This window comes from Bemisia tabaci, chromosome 1 (genome assembly GCF_918797505.1).
Source record: "Bemisia tabaci chromosome 1, PGI_BMITA_v3".
NCBI lineage: Eukaryota > Metazoa > Arthropoda > Insecta > Hemiptera > Aleyrodidae > Bemisia > Bemisia tabaci.
The window spans coordinates 92260660-92276804 of NC_092793.1; the positions used below are offsets into that span (position 1 = coordinate 92260660).

General features: G+C 49.3%; 1 protein-coding gene across 1 annotated transcript; it reads right to left on the reverse strand.

Annotated features, from left to right (window-relative positions):
- Window positions 1-113: 113 nt before the first annotated feature.
- Window positions 114-10659, reverse strand: LOC140226045 (uncharacterized). The gene is made up of 2 exons (XM_072306430.1): window positions 10009-10659; window positions 114-2871 (listed from the first exon to the last, which is right to left on the reverse strand). The coding sequence occupies exon 2, from the start codon at window positions 1573-1575 to the stop codon at window positions 124-126; it is 1452 nt and encodes a 483-aa protein (XP_072162531.1). The 5' UTR covers window positions 1576-2871; window positions 10009-10659; the 3' UTR covers window positions 114-123.
- Between the last annotated feature and the right edge of the window lie 5486 nt (window positions 10660-16145).

Below are 16145 nucleotides of genomic sequence, written 5' to 3' on the forward strand. Positions count from 1 at the left end.
TCAGGTTCACTTGTAGTATTTTAATCCCCTTAGTCCGTCCCTCTGCCTCCTGGTTTCTTGCCGTGCCATGGGACTGGATGATCCCATTACCGTCTCCGGCTGCCCTTGCGCCCGGTGGATCCGTCATTTGGCTATTTCACTTTCTGCTCCGTTGCCATCCCTTTCAAACTGCGGCTGCGGACTCTCGTCTTCTATATGCGCCACCTCCATTTCTTTGTTCTCTTCCTGTGGGTTTGTCTCCCTGTCTGCGCGCATTTTCTGGGGACACGTTCTGGCGAAATGCCCATGGGCTCCGCACCGCAGGCAATTGTTTGACAGATCGACTGTTGCCTCGCAGCTCCTTGCGTAGTGACCTTCACCATGGCACTTGTAGCACAGTTGCTTTTCAATGCACTTTACTATCTTGCATACTGTCAGCCCCACTCTCAGTTTTCCGCCATTTATCAGGTCCCTCGCCCTTTCATCGTCCTTTATTGTGCAGAACGCTAATCTGGTTCCGTAGCGACTAGGCCCGGTCACATTGGCTGTTTCCGGCCTAACTCCAGCGACGAACAGAGCTGACATCACCTCGTCCGCCTCCTTAATTTCCTCCACTTCCGATATAATAATTTTCAGAGTCGGTTCCCTTCGGACAACCGTCCTTGCCCTGCTTTCCATGCCGCTGCCTCCTATTGCTGTAGCGTCCGTGTTGATCTCAGCTCCTAAAGCTGCCTCTATTTTCTTCGCCGTCTCGTTGTTATTTATCTCTATGAGCAGGTCACCGGTCTGTGATTTCCTGGCCCGTACGACTGCCTCCACGTCGGTTGGTTCCATACTCGCTATCTTCCCATGGACTTCCCTTAATACCTCTGTGTAGGCCCTTGTGCCTACTCTCACCAGTACGCAGGGATTCCGCGGTACCACTTTCCTGTTGTTTTCCTTTTTTTGGGTGCCCTCTGGCCTGCCCCCTCCTGCTGTGCCCCTGTTCTGTGCATTAACGGCGCTATTGGGGGTCCTCGGGGTCTTCGGCCCGGGTGTGCCTCGTTCGTTGCGGGGTAGTCCTCTCCGCCTCCTGTTTACTACCTCGTACGGTGTAGGCTCCCTGTTCGGTGTGGATTCGTCCCTTCTGGGTGCTGGTCCCTGCTTGTCCATTTGCACCATGTGCACCGCGCCGCCGCTTGCTGTTGCATATGAGACCCGCTGTTGCGTTCCTACTGCATCTACGCTTAACTTTTCGATTATCTCTTCTAATTTCTTTATGCGCTCTAGGGCCTTTCGGAGATCCTCCTCTGTCCTTCGTAGTTTTTCTTCTTGAAAAATCAACTTAGTTTCCGCTGCGCCGATGGTAAATGTTTGGTGTTCCACCTCTCCTTCTAAATTGCCGATTCGTTTTAACGCGTCTTCGAGTCCGTCGTTTGTGTCTTCCGCCCTCTTTCTTTTGTTGGGGGATTCCGTCCTGTAGTTGTTACGCTCTTCTCCTCTCAAGGAGGAACTTCTCCCTCTGATGAATAACCCGCTGCCGCTGCCACTCTCCTTTTCTCGGTTTGGATTGGGTTTTTCCCCATTCTTCTCGTTATTCTTTCCGCCATTGTTCATCCCTGTTTTTGATTAGGATTCGTATTCTCGCACTTGTTTTCTTGTCTCTTTCCATCTCCCGTGGGTGAGCGTGCTAGCCCCATTGCCACGTATCTCGGTTGTTTGACGTTGCAAAGTACCTCCTTTACAGCTTTCGGCACTCGGCCGCGATTTTTTTTTCTAAGTCCCGACGCGCACTTGGGAGTGTCTCGGTGAACACTCACTGTGGACCCGGCTGCGCCGCTGCGCCGCTGCGCCGCTGCGCCGCTGCGCCGCGGTGGTCGTCGCGGACGCTCACTGTGAACCCGGCTGCACCGCGATGACGTCGTCCTCCGCCGCACGTGAATCTAGCGCACACTCCCGCTAGCCAATGGGAGCGGCCCGCACTGGTAGGCGCGCGTTTCACACCACACTTTAGGCCACGCGCGTACAGGTTATGTCCCGCATGTGTTCCCACCAAAGACATAAAGACGGAGCACTAAAAGCAAAAAATGAAGCTTCTAGATCTTCTTTTCAATTACCTCTACTATTGGCTAGAGGATTGGCGGCGAAATCGGGACAAGTTTGAATTCAAATGTAGGGCGGGAACTAATAAATAAAATTGCGGAAACAAAGTATTTTAGGTTGATTTTTGCCCAAATTCAGGTACACACTCATATTTTTTTAACTTTCGGTTAGTTTCAGTCCGTCGTCGACCGATTAACTTCATTTGAGAGTAACGTTGATCTAGAACTGTAACGGCCTGTTTGAACCTGCAGAACCACCATGAGCAGAAGAAAAACTAACTTTATCTGAGATTACTGCCTGTTACCAAGCAAAAGTAGGTGTATTATAGTAGGACGCAGACCGAACTTTCTTAGTATATTCGTTTTAGGAATTTAAAATACGTTTCAAAGAAGAAATGTGCAAAAATCAAGAGGACAAGTTCAAATCAAATTTACGTTTGCCGCCAAGGATTCCCGCGCTCATTTACACACTCACACAAGCGCGCAGCGCCGAACCTAGCTTCACTTTTTCCCCGTGCTTTTAGATACGAGCGCTCCGTCTTTATGTCTTTGGTTCCCACTAATTGAGTCTTTATCCCTCCAGATCTTTCGATCCCACGGGACGATTTTCGAGTTTCTTACGTCGATCGATGCCCTAAGGCCTACTTAACACTTTGACACTACAATCACTGTCATGCGTGAAGAAATATCCACTGTTTCACACTGAAAAGGAGGAGCACGATGTGCTCACCTCCACGCACTACACTGAACACCAACCTAACCTAACCTAACCTAACCTAACCTAACCTAACCCAACCTAACCAAACATAACCTTTTTTTTTTTTTTTTTTTTTTTTTTTTTTTTTTTTTTTTTTTTTTTCCCACTACATTCATTCGCCTATCGGGAAACCTCGAGGGTATCATTTCCTTGCTCTGGGGATGACGACTACCGCCTGGCCCCCCCAGCAATGCCAGGTCGGTAGCCCTTCACGCTTTTCGAACACTGCCACATTCACACGCATTCCAAAAAAGATTTACACACTGTTTATTTCGCCGGGGGAAATGGCGATTACATTTATTATTACAAAAAATTACAAAGAAAAAAGTACAATGCAAAGATTGCTTACAAAATTATATCAAAAATACAATTACGTGCAGTGGGGTTCCTTAGGTATTGGTCCGCGCTCGGGCCGTCTCTCCCGTAACTAGTCCAATTGGCACAACCAGGAGAGGCGGGCCGAGCCCGGCTACCTCTTTTTAAGTACAGTACAGCAAAGCACCTATTACACCGTTTTACAAGGGCAAAAATTACACCTTTCACATAAACAAGTTACACATTTTTCATGACAAGGTTACACATTCTACATCGACATAAGAATTTACGCAGTCGGCTATCTATTGAGGGAGGGGTTAGGGTAAGCCCCCGCAGTCAGCTCTGACATACACATTACACATTTAACATAAGTAGATTAAATTACACATTTTACATAATCAGTTAACGCCTTTTACATAGGCACGTAACACATTTTTTACACAAAATTACACCTTTCACATAAACAAGTTACACATTTTACATGACAAGGTTACACATTCTACATCGACATAAGAATTTACGCAGTCGGCTAACTTTTGAGGGAGGGGTTAGGGTAAGCCCCCGCAGTCAGCTCTGACATACAAATTACGCATTTAACATAAGTAGATTAAATTACACATTTTACATAATCAGTTAACGCCTTTTACACAGGCACGTAACACATTTTTTACACAAAATTACACCTTTCACATAAGCAAGTTACACATTTTACATGACAAGTTTACACATTCTACATCGACATAACAATTTACGCAGTTGGCTAACTTTGAGGGAGGGGTTAGGATGAGCTCCCACAGTCCGCTCTGACATACAAATTACACATTTAACATAAGTAGATTAAATTACACATTTTACATAATCAGTTTACGCCTTTTATATAAGCACGTTACACATTTTTACACAAGCAAATTACACATTTTTCATACTTAGGAATTAACGCAGTTTCTTTACATAGGCGGATTACGCATTTCACGCAATATACCAGAAACGTCGTACAGAAATACAAAAATACAATATTTGACCTCTCTGGACGGCCTCAGCAGGAGATAGCCCCCATTACAAGATTCCCTTTTCCATGAATCCCCTTTACAAGCATCCCCTATACGCTAATCTCCTTTACAATAATCCCGTTTACATATATCTCCCATCTTCTTCGCGCATGGGTGCGTCGCGAATCCCGACCGGCCTTCAACCTGGCTCCCCAAGCTTCCAGCGGGCCATCCTCCCCCCTTCCCCTACTTTCCCGACCTGCCTTCAACCTGGCTACCCAAGCTTCCAGCAGGCCATCCTCCCCCCCTGCGACCACATGCTTCCTCAGTCCGGAGGCGTCTTCTTCTCCTTCGTCGCATGGGTACGTCGCATTTCCCGACCAGCCTTCAACCTGGCTCCCCAAGCTTCCAGCAGGCCATCCTCCCCCCTTCACCTACTTTCCCGACCTGCCTTCAACCTGGCTACCCAAGCTTCCAGCAGGCCATCCTCCCCCCTTGCGACCACATGCTTCCTCAGTCCGAAGTTTCCTTTTTACATGATGCTACATCTTCTTCTTCTTTCTTCTTCTCACTCAGCTTGGGAGCTGGGGTAGTCCCTCATTCCACGGCGCATTCTTTAGAGTGTTTGCTCCTTAGGGTTCTACATCACGGTGCATTGGCGTCTCCTTGCTTCTCTCCTCCTGTTTGCCTCAGCTTGTTCTATTTTTCTTTCTTCGGCTTCTTTGCTTCCCATTATGTTCTCGGCCATTTTGGTGAAAGCCTTCCATGTTTCCTTGCTGGCCGTGAGATCTTTGACCAGGCTCCCATTAAGTCCGAAGTTTGGCATCACTGTTTTCATTTTCTCTCTTTCATCCTCCCACTGTCGGCATTCAAAGAGGGTATGGGCTGCATCATCGGTTTTGTCACAATACCAGCATTGGTCAGTTTCCGCTTTCTTCAACTGTTTTCTATACGTTGCGAAGGGCCCTTTGCCTGATAACAGCTGTGTTGTGTAGAAGGTTGCTCTATAGTACTTCTTGTTTAGGTCTACTACGCTGTTGCAGATTTGTTTAGTCCAGTTGTTTTTCTTCTGCCATCTTTCTTCCCATCTTTGTTCTGTGATTTCTCTTTCTTGCTTCTTTATGTTTGCCTTCACGGCCTTGTCCATTCCTTCGTTCTCGCTGGTCCTGTTCCATATTCTGACGTATTGCTCAGCGACTAGGTCGGCTGGTGGATTGCCCGATAGTGTGCTAGCAGTTTCTTGACCGATTGTGATGTAGCCCTGCACCTGTCGTATGTTCATGGTCCTTTGCGCTTTGTTTAATGCTTCCCTTTGCGTTGCGCTCAAGTTGGTTGCCCATACCGGGGCTGCATATAGCATGACCTGCATTAATATCGTGCTATATAGTCTTCGCTTGGCTTCGGATGGTCCGCTTTTGTTCCTTAGTATGTAATTTAACTTCCTCTTGATGTTATCTGCCTTTTTGATTAAGTACGCTATGTGATGGTCGAACTTACATTTCCCATCCATCATAACTCCTAAATACTTGATGCACTCACGAATTTCTACCTGGATTCCGTCGAGGTATACTTCAGGGACATCGCTATTGGTAGTTGGTCTGATGATTATTCCCATAGTTTTTTGCGCTGCAAATTCGCATCCTATGTGTTCCGTCTCATATTTGATGTTGTTGAGTACCTCGTTTGCAGTGTCCGCAACTAACCAGGGATGTTTGCCCGTTATTACAGCAAGTGTGTCGTCCGCGAAACCCAGGATAAGGACCCCTTCCCCTGTCCAGCAGGTAAGTACGTCGTTGAAAGCGATGTTCCATAGCGTCGGTCCCAGCACCGATCCTTGGGGAACCCCTCTATTGATACTGTAAGACCTCTCTCCCTCTTCGGTGATGTACACAACCGTCCTACCAGCTCCATAATGCCTGATCAGCTCTCTCAGGTACCTCGAGACTCCGGCTTTCCTTAGTTTCTCTAATATGCTGCTCCACTTTACAGTGTTAAACGCATTTTTTATGTCAAGGCTGATGACAACTCCGAAGCTTTTCTTTGCTCGTGCCCTCAGGATGGCAGCTTTCAGCGCCGCCAGTGCATCGTTGGTAGATTTCCCTCTTCTGAATCCGTATTGTGATCTGCTCAGGTAGTTACGTTGCTCCAGTTCGTCTCTGATCCTTCCATTTATCAGATTCTCATAAACTTTCCCGATCACCGGTAGCATAGTCAATGGTCGGAATTTTTCGCTATTCGGTTTTGGTATTAGCACTAGTCTTCCTTTCTTCCATTCGGTGGGGAACACTCTTTCCTCCAGACACTTATTGAAGAGGTCTAGCAGCCTGCACGGGTCCGCGTTGTAGCATGACTTGACAATTTCACCACTGATAAGATCGGGGCCCGGGGATTTCCTGCGTCGTATTCTTGCCATCGCGCGGTCTAGTTCTTCAGGCGCGAAAGGGATGGGGTCTCCATCTTCTTCGTTTTCGTTCGTCCCGAGTGCCTCGTTCTCCCATTTGTTCTCGTCCCGAGGAAACAGTTCGTTGATGACCGCGTCTGGATTTGTAAGGGCCGGGGCGGGTTTCTTCCCCTCTAGTTTCCCCATTGCTATTTTATAGCCTTTCGAGTAGGGGTTGGCTTCCAGTTCTTTCATGAGCTCCTCCCATTTGGCTTGTTTACTTCTCGCTATTGCTGCTCTCAGTTCCTTCTTGGCCGCTCTAAGGTCGGAATGGAGCGTATTTCTTCTGGCCATGTTTTCCTCGCTGCGTCCTGCCCTTTTTAGTTGCCTCCGTATCTTGCAGCAATCTTCACGCTTGTTCTTGATTTCCTCGCTCCACCAGTACATAGCTATTCTTTCCTTGTTGGGCCGTTTCTTTGTAAGGACATCGTTGCACGTTCGCACTACCATATTTGCGTAGTTTGTTACCGCCGTTTCTGCGTCCGCGGTGTCTTGTCCCGCATTTAGGTCGAGGAGTTGGAAATTTTCCTTTAATGCTCCTTCAAAAGCCTCCTTGTGCTCCTGCTTTAGTATCCATCCTAGCATCCTATTTGCCCATTCTCCTTGGTTGGAGCTCTCGCTAATTGGTCCTCCTAGCTTCACCCTGTACGTGATGTGTCGGTGGTCCGAGTGAGGTTCGTTCTCGTCGTCAACATGCCAATCCTCGATCGTCATAGCAGGTGTGACCACGGTGATGTCTACGAAGGAATGCCCGTTGTGCCTGACGCAGGTTGGTGTATTGCCAACATTGGCCAGATGAAGATCGCTAGCGTCAATCCAGTTCTCGGTGGTCTCCGTTCTGCTGTTCGTTACAGGCGAGGCCCATCTCGGGGACTTCGCGTTGAGGTCGCCGCCGATTATAACCTTCTTCCTCGCGCTAGTTAAAGCAGTTGTTCTTTCCAGATAATTTTCATACTCGCGTAGCACCATGTTATTAGGTGAGAAGTATACACTTATAAATGTAATTCCCTTGATCTTGACTCCTATTATGCCTGCATCATCTTGCAGTATTTCTTCGACGTTTTCCGGTTTCTTAATCCACATGCCGACGGTACCGCTGTTGTGGATGATCCATTGTCCGTAACTGTTTTTGATGTATGGTTCTTGGATAATTCCGAGGTCGATGCTTTCTTCGAGAAATCGCTGTTTAACAAGGTCATGAGCAGCCTTGCAGCCATTTGCGTTGAATTGTAGGATCCTAAGTTCATCTCCGGCCGTCTTTCCGTCCGGCAGCTCTGTCCGTTTTGGTAACGCGTCGTGCATCATTGTTCCAACGTATCCTCCTCCCCATTGTCGTCTCCAGTTTGTGGCTGCAGGGTCTCATCCTCCAGTCGCACCACTTCCATTTCCCTTTGTTCTATCGATGTGGTTCTCTCGTTCTCTGCGTGAATCGCCATTTTCTGGGGACACGTTCTGGCGAAATGCCCATGTGCTCCACACCGCAGGCAATTGTTTGACAGATCGACTGTTGCCTCGCAGCTCCTTGCGTAGTGCCCTTCGCCATGGCACCTGTAGCACAATTGCTTTTCAATGCACTTTACTATCTTACATACTGTCAGCCCCACTCTCAGTTTTCCACCATTTATCAGGTCCCTCGCCCTTTCATCGTCCTTTATCGAGCAGAACGCTAATCTGGTTCCGTAGCGACTGGGCCTGGTCACGTTGGCTGTTACTGGCCTCACTCCAGCGACGAACAGGGCTGACATCACCTCGTCCGCCTCCGTAATTTCCTCCACTTCCGATATGATAATTTTCAGAGTCGGTTCCCTTCGGACAACCGTCCTTGCCCTACTTTCCATGCCGCTGCCTCCTATTGCTGTAGCGTCCGTGTTGATCTCAGCTCCTAAAGCTGCCTCTATTTTCTTCGCCGTCTCGTTGTTATTTATCTCTATGAGCAGGTCACCGGTCTGTGATTTTCTGGCCCGTACGACTGCCTCCACGTCGGTTGGTTCCATATTCGCTATCTTCCCATGGGCTTCCCTTAATACCTCTGTGTAGGCCCTTGTGCCTACTCTCACCAGTACGCAGGGATTCCGCGGTACCACTTTCCTGTTGTTTTCCTTTTTTTGTGTGCCCTCTGGCCTGTCCCCTCCTGCTGTGCCCCTGTTCTGTGCGTTAACGGCGCTATTGGAGGTCCTCGGGGTCTTCGGCCCGGGTGTGCCTCGTTCGTTGCGGGGTAGTCCTCTCCGCCTCCTGATTACTGCCTGGTATGGTGTAGGCTCCCTGTCCGGTGTGGATTCGTCCCTACTGGGTGCTGGTCCCTGCTTGTTCATTTGCACCATGTGCACCGCGCCGCCACTCGCTGTTGCGTATGAGACCCGCTGTTGCGTTGGTACTGCATCTACGCTTAACTTTTCGATTATCTCTTCTAATTTCTTTATGCGCTCTAAGGCCTTTCGGAGATCCTCCTCTGTCTTTCGTAGTTTTTCTTCTTGAAAAATCAACTTAGTTTCCGCTGCGCCGATGGCAATTGTTTGGTGTTCCACATCTCCTTCTAAAGTGACGATTCGTTTTAACGCGTCTTCGAGTCCGTCGTTTGTGTCTTCCGCCCTCTTTCTTTTGTTGGGGGATTCCGTTCTGTAGTTATTACGCTCTTCTCCTCTCAAGGAGGAACTTCTCCCTCTGATGAATAACCCGCTGCCGCTGACACTCTCCTTTTCTCGGTTTGAATTGGGTTTTTCCACATTCTTCTCTTTGTTATTTCCGCCATTGTTGATCCCCTGTTTTTGAATAGGATTTGTATTCTCGCACTTGTTTTCTTGTCTCTTTCCATCTCCCGGGGGTGAGCGTGATAACCCCATTGCCACGTATCAATTGCACTTTTTTTTTTTCCTAAGTCCCGGCGCGCACTTGGGGGAGTCGCGGTGACCCCTCACTGTGGACCCGGCCGCGCCGCGGTGGTCGCGAACGTTCACTGTGAACCCGGCTTCACCACGGTGACGTCGTCCCGGCTCCGTCGCGGTACTCGTCGCGGACGCTCACTGTGAACCCGGCTGCACCGCGGTGACGTCGTCCCGGCCACGCCGCGGTGGTCGTCGCGGACGCTCACTGTAGACCCGGCTGCACCGCGGTGACGTCCTCGCCGCACGTGAATCTAGCGCACACTCCCGCTAGCCAATGGGAGCGGCCCGCACTGGTAGGCGCGCGTTTCACACCGCACTTTAGGCCACGCGCGTACAGGTTATGTCCCGCACGTGTTCCCACTAACCAAGTCTTTATCCCTCCATATCTTTCGATCCCACGGGACGATTTTCGAGTTTCTTACGTCGATCGATGCCGCAAGGCCTACTTAACACTTTGACACTACAATCACTGTCATGCGTGAAGAAATATCCACTGTTTCACACAGAAAAGGAGGAGCACGATGTGCTCACCTCCACGCACTACACTGAACTAACCAAACATAACCTAACCTAACCTAACCTAACCTAACGTTACCTAACCTAACCTAACCTAACGTAACCTCGATTTAGGTTAGCCCTGGTTTGCTCACTTTACTCGTGGTTATGTTTGTGTAGGCGAGGTTAGAGAGGGTAATTTCATGATTCCCAGCATTCCGAGGAGGGAAATCGAGGGGAAAAGGGGTGATTCGACGAGGTTAATTATCGAGGGATCGGAGATTGGCTCTCGGAGTACCGGAAGATGCTCACCAGGGTCGGAGACGAGGGGGGGGGGGGGGGGGGTCCGGCCCGAAAGAGCGGTGCGTGGCGGGAACGGATCGGAAAAGGGTTACCCACCCACCTAAAAATTGGAGCGCTGGAACGTGGTCAGAGACGCGACAAGGATACTCGTTAGTTCATAGGAACGCTTTTCCGGGGACTTACGTAGAATGGGCATAATTCGCCCCCCCCCCCTTCAAAAAAAAAAAAAAAAATGAAAAAAACCGAATGAAAAATTCCTCAGACAACGCGTTGAATTCTCAGCGGAACGGCCGACTCAGGCCTCGCGAGATATTGAGAAATACATGAATCGACGGTAAGGTATGCGGTTCCGACGATTAGTTCAAGAAAAGGGAGGATTTTCGGATTTTTCGGATTTTCGAATTTTGAGGTGGATTTCGGGACACTTTTTTTTTTTTTCTTTCTTTTATTTTATTTTTTACCCTCCGTACCGAGTAGCCCTCTCCAGGAGGAGCAGCAAAAGGCGAGAGAAAAATAGATTTTTTCCGTCCGACGCGTTTTTCGGGGGCTATCGATTTTTTTGCTTTTTTTTTTTTTTCGGGATTTTTCCGAAAAATGGCCGATTTGACGGCTAAGGAGTGGCCGGACGGGGAAATCGATAAGGACCGAAAATGTCGGGCGTGAAAAGACGCATAGGACGGCGGAGGTCCGGTGGCGATCGGAGCGGTCGGTCGGTCGGGAGAGTCGAAAAACGGAGCCGGAAAGGGGAAATTCGATTTTTTTTCCCCTCCGTTTTGACGGGGTTGCAGCGGGGGCCACCGATGGTCCAGGTAGGAGAAGCGGACGGTTTCCTACGTAAAAATATGCGTACTTTCAATTGCGATAGGTTGGCGAGGCGCGGAAAGGGGTTTTTTAGGGCGGTTTTCGGCGGTGGGAAGTGGGTGACTTATCATTCGGAGGACTTTCGGAGTTGTCAACTTGGACGAGGCCGTAGGGGCTTTTGCGGTGGTCTGCGAGGGCGGTCCCATTTGAGTTTTTTTAGGGGACCGGTAGGGGTATCCAGCGGGCCCGGAGCCAAAGGGCTGGGAGGCGTTTCTTTTTCGGAAAAAACTTCGGGCGCGAATTTACGGCGCTGTAATTGCCCTGGAGGGCACTTTGCGAGGTAGTCGACTTCGGGAGCGGTTTGCGATGGGAGGAGGGGTGGGGAGGCGGAAGACTCGGCCCTGGAAGGGTAGGGGGGACCCTTGGGAAGGTATCTAGAGGTCGCGGAAGGATTTTGAAAAGCTGGCGTGGTGTAGCGGTGAGTTTGAAAAAAAAGTGGAACTTTCGATAGAGTGGTCGGAGGGAGCCGAAACTGTGCCAGGTTGTAGGGGAGGTGGAACTATTGAAAAATTTTGTGGACTTTTTTTTTTTTTTTTTTTTTTTTTTAAGATAGTCGTCATTATGTGTCAGTGGGGTCATCACTCGAGGTGGACGTGGCCTTAGAGTGGTCCGGAGTGACGTAGCGGGTGCGGGGTGGACGCCAGAGTAGCGGGCGGGTGGCGGGAGAGGTGTAGGTAGGTTTTCGGGGGGTTGGAAAAGTGGATTTGTAATTTTTTTCCAGTTTGCGGAGGGCTAAGTATGAGGTTGTAAAAGGCGTTCCGGGATGGCTTGCCGCGGCATTCGTGATACACGGGCGCTAAGTGGGCGCGGGCGCAAGGTGGGGAAGGTAAGATAGAGGGCGAGGGCGGAGGGGACGGTCCCCGGACGGGGGAGTCTGCGGGAGGATCCTCTCGGTAGGACTCGTGCGCGAAATTCGGTAATCGGACGTTTTTTGTCAGTTTTCAAGCGCAGATGATGGAACGTCGCGTTTATTATCCAGGAAATTTGGCAACGCCGCACCCGATCGGCGATATCCCCGGAGCCCCTTCGAGGCTCCTCTCGTTAGGACGCGTGCGCGAAATTCGGTAATCGGACGTTTTTTGTCAGTTCTTAAGCGTATATTATGCTACGCAGCGTTTAATTAATGATTTTCCAGGGAATTTGGCAACGCCGCGCTTATTTAGCGATTTTTCTGGAAATTTGGCAACGTCGCGGACTGTTCGCGGAGCCCCGTCGAGGCTCCACTCGTTAGGACGTGTGCGCGAAATTCGGAACTCGGGAGTTTAATTCAGTATTTTAGCGTAGATAATGCAACGCGGCGTTTTATCAGCAATTTTTGAGGAAATTTGGCAACGCCGCATGCAATCCGCGATCTCCCCGGGCTCCCGTCGAGGATCCTCCCGTTAGGACTTGCGTGCGAAATTCGGTAATCGAGGGTTTTTTCCAGTCCTTTAGAGTAGATTATGCAGCGCAACGTTTGATTACGCATTTTCGAGTAAATTTGGCAACGTCGCGTTTAATTACGGATTTTTCAGGAAATTTGGCAACGCCGCATCAAATCCGCGTTCTCCTCGGGCGCTAACCTAATGTACTTTAGGGTATGACGTAATGTACTTTAGGCGATAACCTAATGTACTTTAGGCGATAACCTATTGTACTATAGGCGATAACCTAATGTACTTTAGGGTATGACCTAATGTACTTTAGGGTATGACCTAATGTACTTTAGGGTTAACACCTATTGTACTTTAGGGGATAACCTAATGTACTTTAGGGTATGACCTAATGTACTTTAGGTTAACACCTATTGTACTTTAGGGGATAACCTAATGTACTTTAGGGTATGACCTAATGTACTTTAGGTTAACCTCGAGTTAGGTTAGGTTAGGTTAGAGGTTAGGTTAGGTTAGGTTAGGTTAGGTTAGGTTAGGTTAGCCCTGGTTTGCTCACTTTACTCGTGGTTATGTTGGTGTAGGCGAGGTTAGAGAGGGTAATTTCATGATTCCCAGCATTCCGAGGAGGGAAATCGAGGGGAAAAGGGGTGATTCGACGAGGTTAATTATCGAGGGATCGGAGATTGGCTCTCGGAGTACCGGAAGATGCTCACCAGGGTCGGAGACGAGGGGGGGGGTCCGGCCCGAAAGAGCGGTGCGTGGCGGGAACGGATCGGAAAAGAGTTACCCACCCACCTAAAAATTGGAGCGCTGGAACGTGGTCAGAGACGGGACAAGGATACTCGTTAGTTCATAGGAACGCTTTTCCGGGACTACGTAGAATGGGCATAATTCGCCCCCCCCCTTCAAAAAAAAAAAAATGAAAAAAACCGAAAGAAAAATTCCTCAGACAACGCGTTGAATTCTCAGCGGAACGGCCGACTCAGGCCTCGCGAGATATTGAGAAATACATGAATCGACGGTAAGGTATGTGGTTCCGACGATTAGTTCAAGAAAAGGGAGGATTTTCGGATTTTTCGGGTTTTCGAAATTTGAGGTGGATTTCGGGACACTTTTTTTTTTTTTTTTTTTTTTTTTTTTTTTTTTTCGCTTTTTTTATTTTTTACCCTCCGTACCGAGTAGCTCTCGTCAGGAGGAGCAGAAAAGGTGAGAGAAAAATAGAGTTTTTCCGTCCGACGCGTTTTTCGGGGGCTATCGATTTTTTTGATTTTTTTTTTTCGGGATTTTTCCGAAAAATGGCCGATTTGACGGCTAAGGAGTGGCCGGACGGGGAAATCGATAAGGACCGAAAATGTCGGGCGTGAAAAGACGCATAGGATGGCGGAGGTCCGGTGGCGATCGGAGCGGTCGGTCGGCCGGGAGAGTCGAAAAACGGAGCCGGAAAGGGGAAATTCGATTTTTTTTCCCCTCCGTTTTGACGGGGTTGCAGCGGGGGCCACCGATGGTCCAGGAAGGAGAAGCGGACGGTTTCCTACGTAAAAAGATGCGTACTTTCGATTGCGATAGGTGGCGAGGCGCGGAAAGGGGTTTTCAGGGCGGTTTCGGCGGTGGGAAGTGGGTGACTTATCATTCGGAGGACTTTCGGAGTTGTCAACTTGGACGAGGCCGTAGGGGCTTTTGCGGTGGTCTGAGGAGGGCGGTCCCATTTGAGTTTTTTTAGGGGACCGGTAGGGGTATCCAGCGGGCCCGGAGCCGAAGGGCTGGGAGGCGTTTCTTATTTGGAAAAAACTTCGGGCGCGAATTTACGGCGCTGTAATTGCCCTGGAGGGCACTTTGCGAGGTAGTCGACTTCGGGAGCGGTTTGCGATGGGAGGAGGGGTGGGGAGGCGGAAGATTCGGCCCTGGGAGGGTAGGGGGGACCCTTGGGAAGGTATCTAGAGGTCGCGGAAGGATTTTGAAAAGCTGGCGTGGTGTAGCGGTGAGTTTGAAAAAAAAGTGTAACTTTTGATAGAGTGGTCGGAGGGAGCCGAAACTGTGCCAGGTTGTAGGGGAGGTCAAACTATTGAAAAATTTTGTGGACTCTTTTTTTTTTTTTTTTTTTTTTTTTTTTTTTTTTTAAAGATAGTCGTTATTATGTGTCTGTGGGTGATCAGGAGGGGTGGATTGCCCTGTAGAGTGGGTCAGAGTAATGTTTCGGGTCGCTGGTGGACACCAGAGTAGCGTGCGGGTAGCGGGAGAGGTGTAAGTAGGTTTTCGGGGGGGTGGAAAAGTGATTTTTTAATTTTTTTCGAGTTTTGGAAGAGTGAAGTAGGAGGTGGAAAAAGGTGTTCCGGGAAGGCTTGCGGCGGCATTCGCGATACACGGGCGCTAAGTGGGCGTGAGGGTAAGGTGGGGAAGGTAAAATGGAGGAGCGGGGCGGAGGGGACGGCCCCCGGCCGGGGGAGCGCCTGGCAGGATCCTCCCGTCAGGACTCGTGCGCGAAATTCGGTAATGGGGCATTTTTTTCCAAGTTTTTAAGCGTACATTATAAGAACGCAGCGTTCGATTCGCGATTTTTTAGGAAATTTGGCAACGCAGCGTTGTATTAGCGATTTTTGAGGAAATTTGGCAACGCGGCGTAGTGTTCGCGGACCCCGGTCGAGGTTCCTCTCGTTAGGACGTGCGCGCGAATTTCGGTAATCGGGGGTTTATTTAAGTATTTTAGCGTAGATTTTGCAACGCAGCGTTTAATTAGGCATTTTCCCGGAAATTTGGCAACGCCGCCCTTAATTAGCGATTTTTGAGGAAATTTGGCAACGCCGCGGACTGTTCGCGGATCCCCGTTAGGGCGTGTGCGCGAATTTCGGTAACCGGGTGTTTATTTCAGTACTTTAGCGTAGATTTTGAAACGCAGCGTTTAATAAGGTATTTTCCCGGAAATTTGGCAACGCCGCGCTTAATTCGCGATTTTCCGGAAATTTGGCAACGCAGCGTTCAATTGCTGATTTTTCGAGGAAACTTGGCAACGCAGCGTTGTATTAGCGATTTTTGAGGAAATTTGGCAACGCCGCGTTTTATTTGCAATTTTCGAGGAGATTCTGTAACGCTAATAAGTTACCTTCGGTTTAGGTTAAGTTAGTAAGGGGTCAGTTTGTGGTTTCTTTCTATATTTTCGGCCGGAGTCAAGATATGCCCTTTCACGCGCGGAGTAATAAGTTACCTTCGGCTTAGGTTAAGTTAGTAGGGAGTCAGTTTGTGGTTTTTCGCAGACGGAGTCAAGATATGCCCTTTCACGCGCGGAGTAATAAGTTACGTGTAGCTTAGGTTAGATCCGGAGTCGAGTTGTGGGTTTTCCAACACGGAGTCAAGAGATCCCCTTTAGGTTCGAGCCGGAGTCGAGTTGTGGTATTTCCCACACGGAATCAAGAGGTGCCCTTGCGCGCGCGGAGTAATAAGTTACCCTCGGCTTTGGTTCGAACCGGAGTCGAGTTGTGGGTTTTCCCACACGGAGTCAAGAGATGCCCTTTAGGTTCGAACCGGAGTCGAGTTGTGGTATTTCCCACACGGAGTCAACAGATACCCTTACTTGCGCGGAGTAATAAGTTACCCTCGGCTTTGGTTCGAACCGGAGTCGAGTTGTGGGTTTTCCCACACGGAGTCAAGAGATGCCCTTTAGGTTCGAACCGGAGTC

What these genes read in the sequence shown, in the direction of transcription:
- LOC140226045 (XM_072306430.1), bottom strand. Translation starts at nt 1,575, where the DNA reads ATGAACAATGGCGGAAAGAATAACGAGAAGAATGGGGAAAAACCCAAT.